This window comes from Trematomus bernacchii, unplaced genomic scaffold, assembly GCF_902827165.1.
Source record: "Trematomus bernacchii unplaced genomic scaffold, fTreBer1.1, whole genome shotgun sequence".
Taxonomy (NCBI): Eukaryota; Metazoa; Chordata; class Actinopteri; order Perciformes; family Nototheniidae; genus Trematomus; species Trematomus bernacchii.
Genome location: NW_022987477.1, coordinates 3209193 through 3232437, shown reverse-complemented (window position 1 = coordinate 3232437; position 23245 = coordinate 3209193). Strand labels below are relative to the sequence as shown.

Genomic DNA, 23245 nt, shown 5'->3' with positions numbered 1-23245 from the left:
CAGTAAATGAACACGTTATCAAACACCAACTGTAAATCTGCTCAAAGACTGTAGGTCAACCTTTTGAGAAAACAGGGTATATGAATTGTTACCATACAATTAGAGATACAACGTCCCACGAATAGATACGTTTAAAATCATTAAAGGGGCCCTATTCTGCTCATCTTCAGGTGTATATCAGTATGTTGTGTCGCTGATGCACATGTGTCAAACTCAAGGCCCGGGGGCCAAATCAGGCCCGTGGTGGATTTAATTTTGGCCCGCAGGATAATTTTTAATTACTATTAGATCTGGCCCGCCGGTATATTGCACGCACACCTTCACTCCATCCTGAGGGTCTCCTCAGCTCAGAGCCTGAGCCCAAACATTGATGACCTTGCACCCAAGATGAGATGCCAAGTATCTGGCTTGAACTAGCATCACAGAGCAGCAAACTGAGTTTCAATGGATGTTTCCTTCTGCACTTTTTCTCTCACGACAACAGGGCATGTTTGGTTTTTTCTTTGAGGGAAATAGTTTTTTTGAAGCTGTTGTTGGCCTGTGGGAAAATGTAATCATAAGAAATGACTCTGGAAAAGCTGCAGATAGATCCATAAGAAATGAATGCAACTGATTATTTAATGTTTAATGTTGTTTTTATAGGCAATCATTTAAGCTTTGTTAGTTCCAGGTTTAATATGTGCAATAAGTTCATTTCAATAAGTTCTGCAATAAACATTGAACCAGTCCGGCCCTCGACTAGCACCCATTTTTTTATTTTGGCCCACTGTGTATTTGAGTTTGACACCCCTGCTCTAATGTGACATGTCTCCATGCTTTAATGTTCAAAAAGCTCTTTATTTTTCTCATACTGCCTGTGCTGCAGCACCTCTTTTCACCCTCTGTCTGAAACCAGAGCTCTGATTGGTTAGCTGGCCGGCTCTGTTGTGATTGATCAACCGCTTAGAGATGTCCTGCCCCTTAGCCTATCACGTACAATGAGTTGGAGCGCTAGCCAAAAGAAGCGCAAGTGTTACATAGTGATGCTGCTATGTTACAGGAGCAACAAGACAGCAAAACCTGTGGAAATATGAAAAGGAATTGGACACAATATGAAATAAAACATTTGAAATTAATTAATGTTTAACGACAGATGTTTGCCTTTGCTCTGTGTAAATGCTGCGGTCATTAAAGCAGCAGCTGTATATCAGCGGCTCATCCTCTGGTGGGCGGGGGCTTGTTTCTCTGCCCTGTGTCACCACCCTCATTAAAGTGGCACTGTGCAGCCCACCTTAGACAATCGAGCCTGCCCTAACACACACGCCACCTATAAATCACCTCGTGAAAATCAATGGGCTTTAGTTAGCCTGGGACTCATTGTGTCCTTGGAAAGGTGTGAGATGAATTGAGATGAAGTGAAGACAAAACAGGAACAACATCCACAGAAAAGGGACGGAGTGCAGGAGTGAATGTTTTACACTTCAGGGTGGAGGTAATACTTGGTTACATATAGGTCACCTTTATTTGATCAAAGCTGACATGTTTCATTTTACATTTATTTACAGCCTGTGCTTTTAAACTGGTGAAACAGTTGAAAGTCAACAGAGGATGAGTCAGGCTGCCATTATGACTTTCTCTCAGAGATGGATGGAGGTCTTAAACTAAGGCTACCGTATCGAATGTTGTTTTAATTCAGGAAACTTTGGAAACCCCGCCTTCTTATCAGCCAATTACATTAAAACCCCAAGCATGACTGCATTTAGACACATCTTACAATTCTTATGGCTTATATTGTACCGTATTATGGTTCTGAAATAGATGACACAAGAGAAAACATTGATTTTCATTGTTTAATATAATATTTTGTAAGTGTTCAATACAGTGAGCATGATGTACTTTCAGTATATTTTTGGCCTGTGATAGAAGCACAATGACTTTAAAACATGATTACAATAAATCAGCTTCGGTACAGGCTGAAATGTGACGGACACTTGGTGAAGCTTTCAAAGTAACACAAAGAGAAAGTGAAATTGAAGGCAGAGAGACTCTCAGGGACCAATTCACCAAAGGATTGTTCAGCAGCATCAATCGTACAAAAAGAGACGGCAGGTAACTTTCAAAGCACCCGCAAAAACGGTGACATGCACCCCTTATTACACAGCCAATTTAAATCAGATGATATGCATTCATTTGGCGCAAAACTCACCTCTTTCTATGCAAATGAGCCTAATTACGAAAACAGTCCAATTTACAAAGATGCCGCTAATAGCCTCACGGAGTTAAAGTGAAATATTAGCATCTGCAGAGAGGTTTCGGAAGCTGGAGCACTTAAAAGAGTCCAGTGATCGTATTAGACCCGAATCTGGTTTCTTCCGTTTGCGTTTAAACTCCTCGACTTAGGTTTTGAAGAATGCGTGGGCATTCTTGTTCTGCCTTCAGTGTTCTTGGTGCAAAGGCAACATTTACTCTTAATGATAATTGCAGTCAGACGCAAAAAAGGGCAAATTGCAATCAGCTGCGAGAGGTTTTCATCATGCGGACGCAATCCATTCTGTGTGAATCGGCCCCTCAGTGCTCTCAGAGATTGAACACAGTTAATGGCAGGTATCACTGAGTCAGACTGCTTCTTCAATCTTACAGACAATAGTACAAAATTATTTGAATAGATCGTCAAATACAATAAGCTGTCTTTCCATCTGGCATTGATTCGGAACTTGCTGCTCTTTTCTCAGTCATATCTTTACATCAAAAACAATCATAACTGTAACCACGTCTAAATGACCCGCACATGTGTTAGTAGAAAATGCATTTCCTGTAGAGAATGTGTGTGAATACTGAAAGCTAAAAATAAAGTGCACAGCATTGGTGAAAAGGCAGTAATGTGAAAGAAATGTGTTTTCATTGGTGAAATAAAGGTTGAAGTGTGAAACTGGCAGAATTTGAAGCTAACGGCATTACCTAAAGAAGAGCTAACATATATACTTTTTCATGTGACGCGTTTTTAAATAAAGCCTGCCGCTCACCGTTAGCTGAAGAAGAAGAACTTCAAGGGGTAGCGGGTGTGAAGAGAATTAGAAAATTCCTTTAAAAAAAATAAAAAGCTTCATATTTCATTGAAGGTAAAAAAGTTGAATTCAAGGTTAATGAACGCCTTCTGGAGAATAAAGGGTTAGAACAATGGAGTGAATGTTGCCGAGTCAGCAGAAATGTGGACATCGAGCTGCTGTGAAGTGACGCCGCGGCATCAAGAGGACATCTGTCGTTTTTAGACTACTTTTACTTTTGATTATCATTCAAACGAAAAGCTGGACTTAATAGTTGAATATTATCCTTTGGTATCATAGCAGTTTAACAGCCGTGTATGTCCTTATCATTTAAGTTAAAGTACCTTTTTAGGATGATTATAATACATTCTTACTTTTGAGTCTAAATTCTGTTGGTGTTATCACTAGTCTGAGCATTGTTAGTAAGTAGCACCGAAAACAAAAATATATATATACTCAGGCACAGTGGAATACAGTCCAAACAATATTTAACACGTTCAGAAACATAATCCATACATTTCAATGTAATACAAAATGTCTTAAAAAAGAGGGAAGAAAAAGGCACATGCAGTGAGTTTGACCGGCATCGACTCCATCTTTGTTTCCTCTCTATTTGTTCTTGGCGGCCAGAGGTTTGCGGCTGATCTTCTTGCTCTTATCGTTGTTCTTCTTCGGTGGTTCTGGGTTAGCCTGCATGTGTCTGCCGTAGAGACTGAGGAGGAAAAAGGGGAAGAGAAAAAAACAAGTGTTGAGTGGAGAGGGGGGGGGGGGGGATGAAAGGCAGTTGTTGTACCGTTTGCGAATAGAATAATTGTCTCTTTATGTTTCAAACATTATCATATTCCTTTTTATACTGTCTTCTTCTCTTAGTGCCCACCATCACCCATCCAGGCAATTTAACTAATACAACTGCAGGTGTCAGCAGCATCACTGGCACGCTGTGACGAATAGTGTCCGACAGTTTAATTGGAACAAACACACAAACACCAAATATCCACACGGCACACATAGAGTCATTACTTATTAGTGTCCGTTACCACGGGCACACGGACAGTGTCTCTTCCACCCCACCCCCACCACCATCACACACACATACGCACACACCACCTCTGTCTGTCACTTTTTCTCTCCCATGGGTGTCTCTTGCTCACAAGCAGCAGAGCTCATTGGAGTGGAAAAGACTTATTCTTCAGTTCAGTCTCTCTTTGCTTTTCCCCACAGCCTGTTAATAATTGTGTCTTCTTTTTTCCTCCTCTCATTGTATTCATGCTTGGCCTGGGTTTAAAACAAGCTGACTTTAAAAACTGGGGAATGTAGGAGCCTGCCCAAATAAATCAGATAATACAATAAACAGTGTGTATTGTAGCCTGTTTGTATAGATCATTGGTCGTAGGGCTAAGTTGCTTCATTTCCATCCGGTAAGTTCATTTATTGATAAGTCAACCCATGTTTTAAGAGAAAGCTGGTTTGAAAACTTGGATAACGATAGTGCAAACAGTCATCCTATTTCACAGCCAATTAAAAATATCAAAAAGTCCACACACACATTTCTCAATCGAGTAGCAGTCTCCAAATATCCACTGTCCACCCACATGCTCAGTATATTCAAAATCCTCACACTTGCCACTTGCTTCTTGTCCCTTCTACCATAACCTATGGTTCCAGAAGAGGAAAACTAATACATAAACATCCCTTTAAATAGCCTGTAAGTGATGGTATGAGTACACACACACACACTGAGGATGCGTTTATACAAATCCACAGTGGTGTAACTGTCACTCTATGATTGAAGTGTCTTGTACTTTCCTCTCCTCTCCCTGCCTCCATCCCATGTCAACACTCGCACTTGGGAATTAAGTGCTGCCAAAGCCCATAATATCTGCTGCCCATCAAACCCCCAGCAGGCCGACGGCAGAGACAGACAGACGGAGACACAAAGAGGAAGGGGGCGGGGGGACGACACAGACACAGCCAGAGGAGTGTTTGAGTTTGCTTTAAATGTCTCTTACTGTTCCTCTTTTAAAAAATCTCGCCCCAGCTGCTCTCAAACTGTGTGTAAGTGTTGCATTACGGTCTGCTGTCTGCAGGGAGACACATTTGACAGAGAGCGGTTTAGACAAAGTGATGCTGGGACTCTGCAGAACCTCCTGCCCCCGTCGGATGGGGGGCCAGGTCCCAGAGGAGAGGTGGTGGGGGGGGGGCAGAGTCTGGATCAGCCGGGGCCTGGGGACAGTTGACAGCTTTTAGCCATGATAGTGGCTGTAGTCTAGGGATGGCATTGGCAGTTTATATGCCGTTAATAACCCTGCTAAATCCTCAGAACTGTTACGGGACGTGTATTTTGTAAATTGTGTAACTTTTTTTACATAATGTTTTTTTATGCATGCTTCTTAGGTAGCATATTAAGCTCTATTTGGCTCTTTTCTGCTGTAACAATGTACATTTCCCCTCTGTGGGACTAATAAAGGTATTCTGATTCTGATTCTATCACTTTGGTCCGGACTGAAATAACATTACATATCATTTAGCCAACGCTTGTTGTATCCAAAGCAACTTAAATACACTTCGATTCCTTTGTGCCTACGGTAGCAATTACAGGGTTAAGTACCTTGCTTTAGGACACTTTGACATTTTTTTTTGGGATGTGCGATATTAAGTAGGCAGATGAACTCAAACACATCATGTTACAATTATTTTGCTGCTTGCTACAAAAGGAAAACTCGCGCGGCTCTCATGTCAGGGGTACTTGAGTGAGTGACATGCAGACTCTGCATGCACAGAAAACCACCAATCACAACCATTCTTGATCAGATCACAGCAGGATAACCGAGCTAGCTCAGCTTGTTGCTCTGATAACTTGAGATCCAGAAGTCCGTGACTAAAATCCTTCATCCGGTTAAATATTGTTAAAAAAATACCAATTGTATAGCATTAAAGTTCAAGAAAGGATGGTTTGTGGTCTTTTCTTCAATTCCTGTATTTTTTCATATCGCAATATATATCGCAGGGGAAGAAAAATATCGCAATGTCAGTTTTTTCCAATATCGTGCAGCCCTAGTATACACCCATTTTGTCCCTGAGCCACAGCCACCCCGAAATATCTCCACAACTTCAAGATTAATTGGCATTTTTTTGTACATTCATGGACCCCAAATGATGAACCCTACTAGCTAACTGTAGCTCCACCAAATCAGCAGATTTTCCTTATAGAAAGTTAAATACTGAACTTTTGTGTAACGACCAACCGCCCAAGAAGGAAATCCACCTGTCCTCCTGTCGCAAAAAAAAATAGCTCTGATAATTTCAGGACAGTGAGACAACTGTTGAGCATCACCGAAAAAAAATCAAGTCAGTAAAATGCCATTGGAAGAAAGTCACAATTCAAATAGGATCCTAATTCTTTATTTATCCCTATGGGAGAACATGAGTACCCTTATACATATAGGACAGAGTGAGAGAAGACAAACATGTCTAAGTAATACAAAAATAAGAGGAGAGCATACCACCGTGATAAGTAACTAACAGTGATTTATTATTCGTTTTTACATATAGCCAATTTGTGCATGTATGTGGACCGGAGGAAGCAGAGAGAACACAAGCAGAGGTGTAATGATCAGAGGAGGACGCTGGTGACTGATTGTGTGCGCTCCCTTTAAGAAAAACCAGATTATTCATTTAGTCAATAAGTGGCCAATGCGGCACACTCAGTGCTGTCATAACAAGCTACTGTTAGCATAATTGTGGCTTCCTAGCGTTGATGGATGAGTGGAGGAAGGAAAGATGGAAAGGGAAGAGGAGGGGAATGATCAGTCAGGACAACATGAATCAATGTGAAGAGGGGAGAATAATGCAGCCTAATTGATGATGGAGTGTTTGCTCAAAAAGGGATGTTTATGAATGTTTTTTTAATCACTTCTAGTATGTACAGAATGTGTTGCCATGTTGTTAAGTCATACTATTGACAGTTGAAGACACAAAGGCAAGCATGAACAGAATACTACCTATTTAAAAAGCCTTATTTATCTTTTAAAAATGGTCCGTATATGTTTAAATTGTATAACCAGTGTTGTGCTGGAAGTATCAAGTGGTGAGTAAGCAGGATTTTTGAGAGGTTTTAGTATGAGTAGAAAGAAGTGAATATAATCAAGAGACAACCTGAAGGGTGCTTCTATCTGCAATTTGCACGATGAATGTTTTTTATTTTAGAATTTGTTAGACCCGCATAATCCTGCTTTTGCCTCATCTGCCTGACGAGGTTTCCACATCTCACGGCGCACTATATTGTGTCTTTAAATTGAAGTATTATGCTAAAATGCACGTAGTGAAAGCCCCGTCTTCCTCTCTTATTCTTAATGAAAATCTATGGCATTGTAAAAACTAACAGAAGACAATTAGTCCCAACGACACACACACACACACACACACACACACACACACACACACACACACACACACACACACACACACACACACACACACACACACACACACACACACACACACACACACACACACACACACACACACACACACACACACACACACACACACACACACACACACACACACACACACACACACACACACACACACACACACACACACACACACACACACACACACACACACACACACACACACAATGCTTTTATCCTAGCGAAACAACACTTAACAGTTCTAGCTAAAGATCAACATAAAGATTTCCCATTTCATTTACGTCTGCTGGTGTGTGTGTGTGTGTGTGTGTGTGTGTGTGTGTGTGTGTGTGTGTGTGTGTGTGGCTCTAGTAATGAACTGTTAAGGCCAATTAAATGCAGAAGAATGGAGGAGAATGGATTCAGATTCCTGATGATGTCTTTATGGAGCTCTGCTATTCCACACGGCTTAATTAATCATGGCAAAAGTCTGCCCTGTGTGTGTGTGTGTGTGTGTGTGTGTGTGTGTGTGTGCGAGATTGAAAGTTGGTATGTTCTTTTCTTTATCGGGATATGTGTATGTGTGAGTGCCTGTTTGATAAATGCGCAGGGAGGCCAAAGGCCATCGATCTGATGGGGGGGGGCCTTCCTCTCACCTCATCTTCACCAGAGCTACAAAGCAATTCAGTAACTTCCTTTACAGCCAGAGAAACATTAAGGAGAAGAAGGAGGGAAGCGGTGAAGATAAGGACGAGCAGGGAGGGGGAGTAAAAGGCAGAGGAAAGAAGTGGAACAGATACTAATTAAGATTCATGACAAACAACTGGTGCTTTTAGCCAATGGTGGCAAAGATCTCTGTCCTCATCATTAGTTAGTTACATTCCCGCTGACTCTGCGGGACGTCTGCGTGAACATACACTTTTTTTTTATCCATAAGTGAAATCAGCAAAAAGAACTTTGTTAACTGAACACACAAAGTGCAGCTCACTTTTATCTGCGTTTTACCTCCAGGCTCCTGCAGGAACAGTTAAAGCTCGGATTAGTCTCAGATAAAATGACATTAAATATCTCATTAACCACATTAAAAAGGAGATTAGATGATGAAACATCCCACAACAACTGCTGGTAAATGTTCTGGAAGAGGATTTCAACCCAAAGCCATCTCTCTCAAATAAAGAAATATGTTGTTTAGCAGTGAATTTCACAACTCTACAGAGAGACGTGTCACTGTATATTAAAGCAACTCTAACAATTAGATCATGTGCCACTTCGGTACACAGTGGAGAAGCTAACAGGACAACAGTGAGTTATACACACACAGGGAAACGTGTTAACGTCCAGATAAATAAGACAGTTATGGATTCAATAATCAATCGACCACAGATCATTATTTGCTGAAGTTTGGAATGTGTCTTCAGTGATTGATAATTATTCATGCTTTTGTGCCACTTGACAGTGACGGAATACGGTCAGCTCGTTTGCATTAAAGTGGTTTATTACTCGACTCATTTTGGGAGCAAACCAAGAAAAGTTGTTGCAAATCAGTTGAGTCTATTTGAGTAAAACGTTTTTAAAGTCAAGCATGAATGTGCCACTTCAACAAAGTACAATTAAACTGCTGATCAAACTAAAATTGTTAATGTAATTCACCAAAAATGACGGTTTGGAGTTTTCCTTTCTTACTTATCATTCTTATTATTATTTTGTATTAACTCTGCAATCATTTCAGAGCCAGCCCCTCCCATTGACCTGCCCTCCATCAGTGATTACCTGCTCACACTCTCCCTCACCTGCTCCCCATTCGCTAATCAGCTCCCCCAGTATATATACCAGACCACTTCCACCAGTTCTGTTTTGGTGCCGTGAGTCTTAGCTTGCACCCGACTCTACCTGAGTGTTTGACCTTTCACAGTTTCCCCCAGACTACGATTTAGCTTGGCGTTTACCTCGGTTGCCCCTGCCTGAACCTGCCTTTGTTGAGTCGTTGTTTTGGGGTTTCTTTTGTTCTTGATTTCTGACACATTGAGGTATATAAAATAAGCTAAGATACCATTGTTTTTGTAAAGATGGAGCAGAGCTTTCACCCTCTGTGGTGCAGGACTGCAAACCAACTCGAACACACACACACAGAGTGTTGAGAAAGGGACAGATGCTCCAGCTAGTTATAAAAAGTCCTGCTGGATAATGAAGGAAATCCAGTTTCACACAGAGAGACCAGATGATAACTAAAAGTTTGGAGGACTAAAAAAAGAACAGACTACGTATAATGGCCGTGGTTTTTGGTCTAGTTTGTTTATCTAGGCACAGTATTCATATGCCTCATTCAGTGTCTTTGTTCCAGAGAAATCCAGAGGGTTTAATCAGTTAATGAGTTGCTCTTCCTCCCTGTGTTCAGCAGACAGGTGGGGCCCTCTCACTGTACGACCCCCCCCCCCCCCCCCCCCCCCCCCCGCTGCAGGGCCCCTGTGCAGCCCTCTCTGTTAGGCATCAACGCGTGAATATAATTAGACAGAAGCAGAGAGACTGCACTCTGCATCCAGAGGAACTAACCAGGACTAGTTGAGCAGCAATGGCTACAGAATGACATGGAAAGGGAAGAAAGAGATGTGAAGATGATTTCAACTGCGGAAAGATTGCAGGCATTTTATTAAGCATGCCAGTTTGTAAAAAAAAAAAAAATCATACATCCTAGGCGGCCACTGGCTTCAGTTCACTTTAGGACAATGTGAAATCAGCTCTAAAACTCAAATATTGTTTGTCAAAATGTTTTTACTGAGACTTGGAATAAGTGAAAATGTACTAACAGCATTCTTCCAAAAGCAAATTAGGGAAAAACAAATAAAAAATCCATACCAATAGTTGCATTTTCTATTACTGCCAAGAGATTTGATGGCCTTACAATGATTGGTTTATTTGAAATATGGCTAAAACCAAATATGTTTTGCTTCCCACCCAACTGTATTAATGCCAATGCCTTCTAAACTAGGTGGGGTGTTTCTTTAACCAATATTTTGTATTTCACATCCAATCCTGATCCTGATCTCTCCTCATTTGAAGCTCATTTATTAAAACCATCTCAACACAAAGTTGCTTTTGTCACTTGCAACAGAAGCCAACCCTCACCCGGCTCCGATTCTCTTTTTATTCAATATTTTTTTTAAATTTTATCTACAACTTGTACCTCACTCAGATGATTTTATACTTAACGCAGTTTGTGGTTCCTTTCCTGAAACAAGTATTGACTGAAGTCCTTTCAAGAACACAGTATTGTTCAGGCAGAGAGGGATGAAAAGTCAACATTTCTTCAGTCATTCAGTATGGAACGAGAAAGGGAGACAGGAAGAAATGAATAAAACATAATTGTGAGGAAAGAGAAGGGCTCTCTCTCTACAGTATGTTAATGTGCCATGAGATACAGTCTGCAGCGCTCCGTCAGGATAACAAGATTACTGATGAAACATGTATGACAGGCAACATAACCCCACTCTCTTCCTCTCTCTCATGCACACACATCATGATGAAAGACGCCAGTGTTTAAGTATTTAGATAAATACATATTTAAAGACTTCATCAATCAAAACAATAGCAAACCCTCACCAGCGGGATACACAGTTATATGATTACATGTATATTGTGCATTACTAGGCATGGTGATGTGAGCACTCTATTGATATAAATACTCACCGTAATGCCGTGACATTTAGCATCAATACAAATGATTCTCACGAGTTGATGAATTGTCTCCTTATTTTTGGTGACCTTTGACCTAATGCCATATTGAGTTAGGAAACGCCCTCTAAATCAACATTTTAAAAGAGTGTTTTGAGAATTAATGAGCACATTGCCGTCGCATTGACATTCAATATTGTTCACTTGTACAGAAGAAGTCTAACTGAACACATCCATTATGGTTTCTATTGGATACACTTTCCATTGTGCCTTCTCCATAATTTCCCCTGCTGAAAAGTCTATTTTGAATTCCAGATATCTCTATTAACTTATAGTCTTAATTAGCCTCCAGTAAATAATCAAGGTTTCAAGATTAAAACTTGATTTCGCTACTAATGTCTCTAAAATACAGAAAAGCCCACATCTATTCTGCAGGGCCACCCTTTTGTAGTTCTAAATATATTATAAAAATCTATTTACAATGTCAAACCCATTCAAGGAAGTGCACTCTCGGTGTTTTTTTAAGTTAAATGACAGGTAGTGATTGCCCCTGAAATCAATGTTAGTAAAAGGTTACCATCTGTTGGCCCTGGTAACATTTTTGGATACGACTAAACTAAAGCCAGGCAGATCACAGTCTGGTTACTTAAAAAGCAGAATTAAAAAAATGTTTTGCTTCAGAATTCAAAGCTTGGAACAATGTCCAACTCTACTGTAAGTCAGGACAGACAGCTCTAATACAAGCAGCAGTCCACTCACTGAGACAGAAACCGGAGATGCAGACAGGTGTGTGTGTGTGTGTGTGTGTGTGTGTGTGTGTGTGTGTGTGTGTGTGTGTGTGTGTGTGTGTGTGTGTTCACAGAGTTGGAAGCTGAAGGACATTTAGTCAGGTGTGAATGAAGCTGTGGAGACACAAAGATGATCTTTTTGGGATATTATTTAACACCTGCCCAGAGACAGGCTGCTGCTAGGTGTGTGTGCATGTGTGTGTGTGTGTGTGTGTGCGTGTGTCTTCTTCACGGTTGCGCTTCTTCACATGTTTCTCGCCCTCACATATTCTTACAGTCTCATTTTAGAGTGTCTCTCACAGGCTGAGGGGGTATGCTCAGTGTGATGACCATCAACACACTGATAATAAGCAAGTGTGTCCAAATATTACCCAGATTACTCCCTACTGTTCAACACTTACCCAACAATAACTAAACCTCCCCTGGAAGTAATTAAAAAGGGAAAAGCACAGGGCCTGTGTCTTGGGGAAAACACTTGAAGTCAAATCTTCCACAATGGCCCATAATATCGGCTTCAGATACAGTATAATACTAATATGTTGGACAGAACAAGGACTGTGGATTCTTTCAGATGTCTTAAAGCCCAGAAAATAAATCGTAGCAGCCACCATGCCATTGGAGCATCTCATTTATGCTTATTTGACGATGACATCAAACAACAGGGACTTATTAAGGTTTGGTGTGTGTTTGTTGTTGTTGTGTGTGTGATAGACAAATGATGCATCATTGACAGTGATTGAGTGGCAGTCCACGATACAAAGAAGCTGACCTCTCCATCATCCGGCTTGACAGACTCAGGTGACTGACAAGTTTGATCACTAAACTCAGTATTTTATGCCAAAATAAAAGCAGAAATGGTTCCAGTGTTTAAAATGGCCAATCGGTAGTGCAGTCTGTATGCAATGATTGATTGATTAGAGCGGAGAAATAAACATCGTTGTGCTTCAGTGGGGATTAAAACAAGCGCAATTTGCTTTTTGCCTGGTTGTCGCTCGACTTTTGACCCCTTGACCTTTTTCCTCTAGGGCCACCAGCAGGAATAATATCCAATTCAAGAAATCCTATTCATACGAAGAGCTTAAAAAAAGCTATAAGTGTACACATGTCCGCAGATCTGTCAATATACAGGAAATAAGCCGATATCTGAATAACTCATATTGATTCAACGTACTATGGAAAGATATACACCAAGATAGAAGACTCCCTCTCATACAAGTATGCAAACAAAATATGGGATAAAAATATGGTTGGGATGCTCTGTTTTTTTGTCTCGCTCACACACACTCACACACAGTGGAGGGATCAGTTCTGGAGCATGCCTCAGAGCAGCAGTTTGAAGCATTCACACAGAGGATTTGCAGCATCTCCTTCTACTGGAACAAAGAATTAATGGCCGCACTTTGCTTCACAGTGCAACCTCAAACACAGAAAAATGCCTAGACTTGGATTTCTGTGCTCGAACATACACACGGGTACGTTTAATACTGTTTTAAACTGATTCGCTTTTGACAGCAACTCTGGAGATCTGGACTGTCTTTTTAAAGATGTTGTTTAGGGTTGAAAACTAGAACAGTTTCATCTGACTTTGACATCGTTTTCATGACTTGGCCATTGTGTGAAGTCTACTGTCAATCTGTCAGTGTGGATGTGTGTTCAGTTGGTACTCACTACTTATAGGTCTCCGAGCGCACATATTCAAAGACGTGGGAGACGCCCAGCTGGAACTGGTCTGCGATGGGAGTGACCCAGGGATTATTCTCTGCTTTGAACACCTGTTTCGGACCGGTCAGATCCAGATTACCTGCAGGCAGAGAGACACACAAAGCATGGTTTACAAATACTAATCATTTGATGTCATCAATCTAGTTTGGTGGTGTGTGTGTGTGTTGTGTGTGTGAGGTCAGTACCAAGCTCAGGGGGCAGGACAGTCAGTCTGTTGCCCTGGATGTGGAGCTCTTTGAGTTGAGCCAGGTCCCCGATCTCCTTGGGCAACGAGATCAGATCATTATCCCTCATACTCAACTGGACAGGAGGAAACAAGACACACTTATTAAACACACAATATCTGAAACCTCCACACAAAAACAGCATTGTGAATGATTTTAAAGCACACACAATTCATCCTTTAAAGTGACAGATACCAAACAATCTAAACTCCACTTCATAATTTCAACTGAAGATGTCTAAAGTGTGTATGCTTGGTCTGAAGTCCCCATGAGGTTTGTATTTTTCTTTTAAAGATTCAAGTGGAAAAAGGCCTGTTTCTTCAGTAAGTACACGTCATTTATGCGGCCCCTTGAAACTTCTATATATATATTTTAATCATAATAGAACTACAACAATAACGGGATCTTGTTATAAAGAGAGACTTCCTGTCTGACACATATAAAGATGTCTGAGCAGAATACAACTTCATTGTGTCTGTCACATTAACTTACTATTTGCAGCTTGCCCAGCTTCCCGATGTCGGCAGGCAGGGCCTCGAAATCGTTGTCACTCAGATAGAGGGCACGGAGAGTAGCTGCAAAACGAGCATCTCTGTTAGTGAGTGTGTGTGTGTGTGTGTGTGTGTGTGTGTGTGTGTGTGTGTGTGTGTGTGTGTGTGTGTGTGTGTGTGTGTGTGGAGTCATAACCAGACTGGATTCTGATCGATACCGCCAGTCAAGCCTGATTAATAATAGTGCCTCACAAACTGGACAGAATCAATCCACGCAGACCTTCTGCACGTCTCACAAGACAGCCGACGCACAAGACAGCTTTGTCAGTGTGCGGAGAAAAAAAAGAAAAAGGGTCAGCCTCTCTCTATGTGGGGGGAAAAAAGGATTGTGCAAAGAGGGAGTGACAATGTTGTCTCATAACTGTCTCGAGGATACGCCTTTATTTTGAAATTCCCATGGCATGTACGTGTCACCATTTCCGCTGAAGCGCAGCTCAATCCTACAGAGACAAATCATTTTTGGTGGGAATATGATTTCATTTTAGGTCTGTTTAAGATATATAGGTATTGTAATGTGTTGAAAAATGTGATTACCACCCCTAGTAGTTCCCTTAACATGACTTACTGTATGGTACATTTTGAAACACCCTCTTTTGCACAAATACAAAGTTACAAAACCAATGACTAAACATATTGCCAAAATTAAATGTCTGTCCTGGGTGTACCTCAGTATCCAGAGAGTGATCTTTATGAACTAGGATATATATATATACTCATAAACATGAGGTCATCCGACATGTTGTCCACCTTATTGGATGTTGTGCGGTTTGATGGAATGGCAAGACGCTTGTGATCATAGTGAAGGGATGGATTATTATTAACCCCATGTTGTCAGTTTCACAAACTTGTATTTCCTGACATGTTTTATATTACAGCTCCATTTCAAAATGTGGATTCGAGGTGTAGGGGAAGTGCTGTGGTGTCCAAACTGCCTGACCTGGTGTCTGTGAGTGGAACACTTCTGGATCATCACTGTGGACATGTGGACAACCAGAGCTGTGGTGAGGGTGAATAATAAGCACCGACAGTGAGGAGGCATAAGAAAAACAACATTTGGAGTGCTCTCTGGGTTAGGTTAGGTATTCTCAAGAAGGCCCAGTCACACCAGTATCTGGGACAAATAGTTGGGTTAGTTAGGGTTAGTTTTAATTCATTTGAAAAGCAATCATCAGTGGTAAACTTAGGCTGTGATTTTGCAAAGAGTAACCTTGTTCAATTGTTTAAATCATACAATAAGCAAGTCCACCACAATAAATATTAGGATTAAGAATTTGACATGTCTTGTAATATCAAAAGAATGTGTTTGGGGAATACAGTTTTTTGTTTTGCTTTCATGCCGATAGTGAAAGAGAAGATTGAGACCACTGTCATAGCAACCTCTCTACAGCTCATTAAATAACGCATTTAGACTAGTTTGTGTCATACAAAAATGTTGAGTGTGTGTGCGTGTGCGTGTGCGTGTGTGTGTGTGTGTGTGTGTGTGTGTGTGTGTGTGTGTGTGTGTGTGTGTGTGTGTGTGTGTGTGTGTGTGTGTGTGTGTGTGTGTGTGTGTGTGTGTGTGTGTGTGTGTGTGTGTGTGTGTGCGCACTCACTGAGGTAGAAGAAGTTTCCGGGCAGAGAGCTCTGGTTCAGGTTGTTGTAGGTGAGGTCCAACACTTCCAGAGCTGGCAGTGAACCGAATCCTCTGGGCAGGCCGCTCAGACGGTTCATGCTGTACACACACACACATAAAATATACATTACAGACACAAACCCACCGCTTTAGGATTAAGCAACACTCTAATCAAACAAATTAATTGCATAATTTCAAAATGTTTTCAGACCCAGCTGAGCTTTTCCTCACAGAATGTCTGAATTTAACAAATTGTCAAATTATCAGCCGTCAGACGTTGCCCTGCGTGTGGGTGTGGGTGTGTGTGTGTGTGTGTGTGTGTGTGTGTGTGTGTGTGTGTGTGTGTGAGTCAGCTTATCCTCACATCCTGTAGGTGTCTGAATGGTGTGGACTGGAGTGCCGTATTTAGCCTTTTTAGAACACTTTGTGTTAGATAGTTAGATGGATCGCTAATGTAATGAACTCTCTCTAATCCACTGTTACTGCTCTTTGGTCACATGAGGCTACCATTTAATAACTTCAAATCAAAAATGTTGCTACCAAATGTTGTCTGTATATCCCAAGCATAGTAGTAGTTGTAAGACATTGTTGGTTTTGGGCTTAGTTTATTGGGTTTTTTGACAATAGAAAACAAGGTAAGTGGTCTGCTACTTTATAGCCTAGTGTTTTTTTATTGGACAAAACACTTTAAAATCATTTGAACACAAACTCTGGAATCCACAAAAGCACAGTTATAGACAGTTATGTAAGAAGCATTGATAGTTGAACAAAATAAATATGTTCCAAAAAAAAAGGTGAAAAGCTAGCATATCCAAGACATCAAAGTCAAGGATTACAAAATACTGACATTTAAATATTAGTATGTGATTTGATTTGATTGAAACATGTATTTTTGTGGCTTTTTGTTGTTGTCTGTACACATACTTGGATTCAAAATAAATGCCATTGTTAAAATGCCACTTCCGTTTCCAGCTAGTAGTGCCTATTAGCTCACTGTGCTATAGTGGAATTTAGCTTAACCCTAACAGAATTGACTTGTTACACCAAACACAGACATCTTCTGAAATGTGCGACCATACTCATAATTCTTGACCTCGTCTTCCCAAACTTGTCCTCCAGCTTCTTGCTGTTTGTTTGTTGCTCGCCCTTGTGGACTCACCCTCACCACATCCAAATAAATAAGGAAGCAAGGACGGACAGATTAGCAGCCGGGGGGGGGGGGGATTTGATGATGTAAGAAACAGCGGCTGAGTGTATGCACACATATCTGCCTGTGTGTGTATGTGTGACAGGTCGCAGGGACGAATGTTCAATTTCAATTCTATGATGTGTGTTTGACAAATGAGATTAAGCATTTACAAGGTTCAAACACACATATGCATGTCCCTCTGATAAACACACACACACGCGCACAGGCAGCAGCAAAATAAACAGCGGATGAAAAGTGAATGCGCCGCCTGAATAACAGTAGGGGGCTTACACTATCCAGATGATGTTTGTCTGTGGATCAATACACACCAAGGCTTCCCTCCTAATCCTCCTGTCACTGACACTGTGTAAGCCTGCACTCACATCAAACACACACATGAAGCATCTCCAGCCAACAGGTGAACCTCCCTCACCTACTTGTTAAACAAACACACTTCCACATCTTTTTGAGAATGAGAGTTTTTTTATTTTCAAATGACAACTCTCAGCGTCAGGACATGTGCAGCCCAGTTTTGAGGTCTGAAAAGGGGAAATTAAGTATCAAACGGAGGTCTGATTAAACCTGCAGTGACACCACCCTTTTGTGTGTGTGTGTGTGTGTGTGTGGGACATACCCGAGGTTGAGGTGTTTGAGCTTCTGCAGACTGCTGATCTGAGTCGGCAGCTCTTCAATCTGGTTGTTGAACATGTTCAGGACCTCCAGGTTCCTCAGCTCAGAGATGTTGGCGGGCACCGCTGGAGGACACACACAAGGGAGAGAAAAGAAAAGTATATCAGACACACACATACACAAGTGTAGGCAACCCATCATTACCAGTGGCATTCAACACCATGCCATGCAATATGGTTAAAAAAGACTAGACTCATTTTGATTTGACTGAATTGACTTAAATGTCTGCTGACTGTAATCTGATCAAATCCCTGATAATCTGATTACTAAAAAGGGACATTTGACACAGGACTACGACTCAATAAATAGAAAAATGCTAACCAAATAAAGAGAGAAAACATTTTTGAATGAAAGCAATGACTATAATTTCACCTAAATATTATTACTTTTGGTCGAAAACCATGAATTCATGATTAAAACGGGACACAACATCGCCATCTCAAAAGTAGGAACTGGACGGAAATCTCAAATAGCTGCCACAATTAACACACACACCTTTTCAAGATGTTCCTATCTGTTAACAATGTGTTAGCTCTCATCACCAGCCCTAACTCCTGACAACAGGCTCTCATCATTAGCCGCGGGACAAACCTCCGTCATTAAGTCTATTAGCGGATGTGGTGACATTTCAACAGCACACATATTGCAGTTTCTCTCCTCACTTCCATCTTTTATTCCCCCGTGGTGCGCGGCCACAGAGGCGGACACAGATCAATGGGCTGATAACAAAGAGCAGGACGTTTATTGGATTATCACACTGATCAATGGACGCAGCGCTGAAGAAGAGGAGGAGGAGAGTAAACCGGCCGGGCCCTGACCTGAATGCTGCCGGGAGAATGAGTGCCGGAGAGGTGAGGGCTGGGCATACTGATACTATATCAGAGTGTGTGTGTGTGTGTGTGTGTACAATCACACTACAGATGTGTTTTAACCTGCTATTTATGAAGATGTAAACTAGCTTCCTTAAAAAAAAATGACATTTGGTACACACACACACACACACACACACACACACACACACACACACACACACACACACACACACACACACACACACACACACACACACACACACACACACACACACACACACACACACACACACACACACACCACACACACACACACACACACACACACACACACACACACACACACACACACACACACACACACACACACACACACACACACACACACACACACACACACACACACACACACACACACACACACACACACACACACACACACACACACACACACACACACACACACACACACACACACACACACTAAAATTCCTTTGCCTCTAACATTGTGAATAACACTGCAATAGCAATATCAGAACATTAGTAATTTGTTCAATATCGTGCAGCCCTGGTTTTTTATTTATCTATAAATTAATTAATTTCTTTCAATAGGAAACAGCACAAAACCTTTTTTCATTTAGACACTTTACAAGGGGAACAACACTATTTCTGTACCCTTTAAGCAGAAGCCAAAGCTGAGACTAATCCCCCCCAAAAAACTCCAATTGGCCAATTCTTGACAAATGCCAAATGTGGTTTACATCCTTAAATGTGTTAGCTGTGTATCACAATATCTGGATAAAGGATAGCATCACAATATCCTCCATTGAAAGGTGATAAATCATTGTATCGCCCTTCTCTCTCTCCTGTTGGTTACAGTACAGCCAACAGATAGCTGGAGAATCAGTGAAGACTCTGTCTGGTTCTAAAGGTCCCTCTTCTTCACCGAGGATGTCTGAAATCAATTTCATTTAGCCGGCATCTCCCTCTGCGGGCCACTGACCAGAGTTCAATCGATGCAACACCCCAACCTCCTCTCAGGTGGACAACACAGTATTTACAAGTCTTCCGCACAATATATGATATTGATTTCCATATTGTCTCATCTGCCCTGCGTGCTGGTGTGACCTGGGGGAGCTGCTGCATTATAAGCTTGTTTGTTTCTGTGCTGGAGGAAGAAACCCCCCCCCCCCCCCCCCCCCCCCCTCGCGCGCAGTTATGCGTGAACAACATGACAGGTGTTGTAGTGTTAGTGAGATGGGATGCGTTGTGAAAATGTACGATTTGATCTCGGATCGAATCTTGTTGATTGTGGTGAAAATCCATTTTAGGGATATTGGTGGACTCCTTCACGAGTGACTGAGCTGTGTAGTTCACTATTATGGTAGAAAAGTGAATAATACACTGCGATTTTATAAAAATACTGGAATTATCATGTAAGAAAAGAACAGAATTGCATACGTTTTCATACAAAATGTTAAGCAGTTATGTTATGATGCATGATAACCCTGGTACCTTCCAAATTGACGTGAATATGTACATAAAACATAATTATTCATATATGTAAACCCTGTTAGTTTTCATTTAAACTGCTCCTTACATTCTTATGATTTGATTTTATGATCCTTGTGTAAGCTCTTACCTCTCCTATCCTGTGTTTCACTCTTATGGCTGTTGCTGCTTTGAAACCTGAATTTCCCTATGGGGATTAACAAAGGTTTATCGTACCTCATCTTATCTTATCCTGTCTTACTCGAAGACTGATTGTGTGTTTCTTGAGAAAAAGGATGTCCTATCTGTGATGCAATAAAAATACGTTTCACAAAAAATATTTAGTAAAGTGATTTCAGTTTGTTATAGAGACATTGCATATGTTGATGATTATGGGGATACAATCAGGAGTTGCAATTATGTCCCCCCCCTGATAATCAAGTTGTGACATTTTAACATCGTCATTGATACAGGACAGTCATATTAGCACCATCAGCAGCCAGTCGAGCCCCCTCTCTCCCTGCTAAACTTTCTAAATATTACAATAACTCTCCACTACATCCATACAGCAGCAACATCGCCTCCTTCCTGTTGGCTGCTGAAGCTGTATTTGTAAAATCATCAAACTACACTGGATAAGATCAAGGAGAGGAGCAGATGGATCCAATATTTCCCGCTCCCTCCTCACACTGCAGGCTGAGAGTCACCTAACAAGGCAGGAGTTACTGAGCATACCTCTACAGTGCCTGCAGGTCGGTAACTACGCCAATTATGTTATACCCCATTTCTGTCTGATCGGGGCTATAAATAACCTCGCAGTGTGTTATCTCTTCATCTCAGATTAGAAAGCAGAAGGTGGATCACAAGGTGCATGTCAAATATATTTGATCAACGACATCAAACAGAAATCATGCCCACCTTAACAGGTTATTTACTGTATTCATTCGGTCTAACAATCCCCTTTATCTAGGGTTTTTCCTACATGTCTGGATACTTAGTACTGATTGCATTACGTTCAGTCTACGGTGACCTCTGCTGGTGCAAAAACATCCCTGCATCCCTTCACTCCAATGGACTAAAGATGACCACAATATACATTCTTCCTATCAGTCCTCCTATTATTTACAAAATAAGCTAACACACTTAATGAGTCTCACTGTTGAAGCAACCATTCCTTTAGCAATTTACCAGTAATTCATGATTGCCAGTGAAGCCTCAATTTTATTTTCCTCATGAATCCCTCCTGTGAAACTGTTGTGATAGTAACATGAATTGTAATATTTCATCTTAATGAGCTAACAAAGTAGTCTGCACATTTCTGGCTACCGTTGCAAAACACAGCTTGAGAAAAGGCTGAGTAGTTCTGCTAATTCTAAGTCCTTATAAGTCCTTTTTACTCTGGCTTTTTGATTTAACCATTTAAGGGTCAGGGTGTTGATGTTGACCATGTTTACTCCACAGGGTTACTTGCTGCTGTGGGGCAGTGTGAGCTGTGTCGGGGGGGCGGTGGAGGATCTTACCTGTGAGCTTGTTGTGGCTGAGGACCAGCTGAGTGATGTTAGACAGAGTGACTGAAACCACAGGAAACATCAAGTCAACACAGCAGACAACTGATACACATGCATCCTACCACTGATACATACTACTTTGTAAGAACAGATATGAATAATATACAAGCAGTAAAGTTATTATTATTTAAGCCTAAACATAGTTTGATGTAAAATAACTCAAGTAATACCCTATTTATGTAATGACATAATCAAAAGCAACAGCATAGTACACTATTAATTTAATGTCAGCGATTATTATGAGGGGTACTGGCATAGCTATATATTCCACGCTGATTCATCATGAACAGTATGTGACATGCCAAATCTGAGAACTAAAATATTAAGGGTTGTTCACATCAGTAGTAACTTTATCCTCTGATTCGAGGCAAAATGTTGAGTTATTTTGACAAATGGTATCTTCCATAATGTATGATTTAATAACATGTGAACTTAGCCTGATCAGAAATGTAATAACTTAACCAATAATGCAATAAACTACCTGATATGGTAATAACTTCCTAATTAATAGTCATTTTAGAAGATGAAGTTATTATATTATTGGATTTATTTACATTTTGATCTGGTTCAGTGCTAATATAAAACAACATCAGGCGTTTTTACATGTTCAGGATTAAATTAATGGATGCTACATTAATAATAAAGTGTTATTTGGTTAACAGGCTAACGGTTTTAATAAAGTTTTTTCAACACTGTAGACAAGGCAGGCTGGGTGACGTCACCATCACTGAGTAATACGTTAATACCACAGTTTTTACCTATTTTATCAAGTCTACGTTTCTCACAAGTATGTATAGTATTCTTTATGTACAACAGGTTAGCATAAAGGCGGTTTTAACAGCAGCAGATTCACTAAAGTGTTGTGGTGAAAGGAAAAGCCTTACACAGTCCTGGGACGTCCAACATGTTGGAAATGCCTCTGTCGCACATCTCCACCTCCGGGATGTTCTTGTCCCGACTCTCCTCCACTATCTTCTTCAAAGACTTGGACATCTTTTCTGAAAAGCATTGATATAAAAACAGTACAGCGTGTTACTGAGTTGTAAAAGTCGTCCTTCGTTAGCTACAGTGTAACGATAAAGAGACCCTAACTCACTCAGTCGGGTACCAGAGGAACTGAATGTGCTATGTATGCTAACACAAAGAAAAACACTTATTTACTTACCGTTTGTAAAAGATGAATGAAATCAGAAATGTATACTAGCTTTTTTTAATTCCTCATAGAGTACGCTTGAAGCTGACACCCTTCCGGAAGTTTATTTGTGAGACACCATTCCTTAATAGGATACTTCCTGTTCCTGAAGCCGCGCCTCCGCGTCAAATTAAGAGCTCCTAAACCTCCAAAGCAGTCTCTGTTTCAGTCCTAAAACTGAACCAAGATCCAGGGGAGAGACAGCAGCTGCAGGGTTGGGAGGTGTAATAATGTTAAAAATAAGTAAACAACAAACAAAGGTTCTTTTCCTACCGATTGTTACTTTATCTTGATGGAAG

General features: G+C 40.9%; 1 protein-coding gene across 1 annotated transcript; it reads right to left on the bottom strand.

The window, feature by feature from the left end:
• Positions 1-1815: 1815 nt before the first annotated feature.
• Positions 1816-23027, bottom strand: rsu1 (Ras suppressor protein 1). The gene is made up of 9 exons (XM_034148118.1): positions 22920-23027; positions 22639-22752; positions 21707-21757; positions 17828-17948; positions 15985-16103; positions 14334-14416; positions 13803-13917; positions 13564-13696; positions 1816-3735 (listed from the first exon to the last, which is right to left on the bottom strand). Exons 2-9 carry the CDS (start codon positions 22745-22747, stop codon positions 3633-3635), a joined length of 834 nt encoding a protein of 277 aa, XP_034004009.1. The 5' UTR covers positions 22748-22752; positions 22920-23027; the 3' UTR covers positions 1816-3632.
• Between the last annotated feature and the right edge of the window lie 218 nt (positions 23028-23245).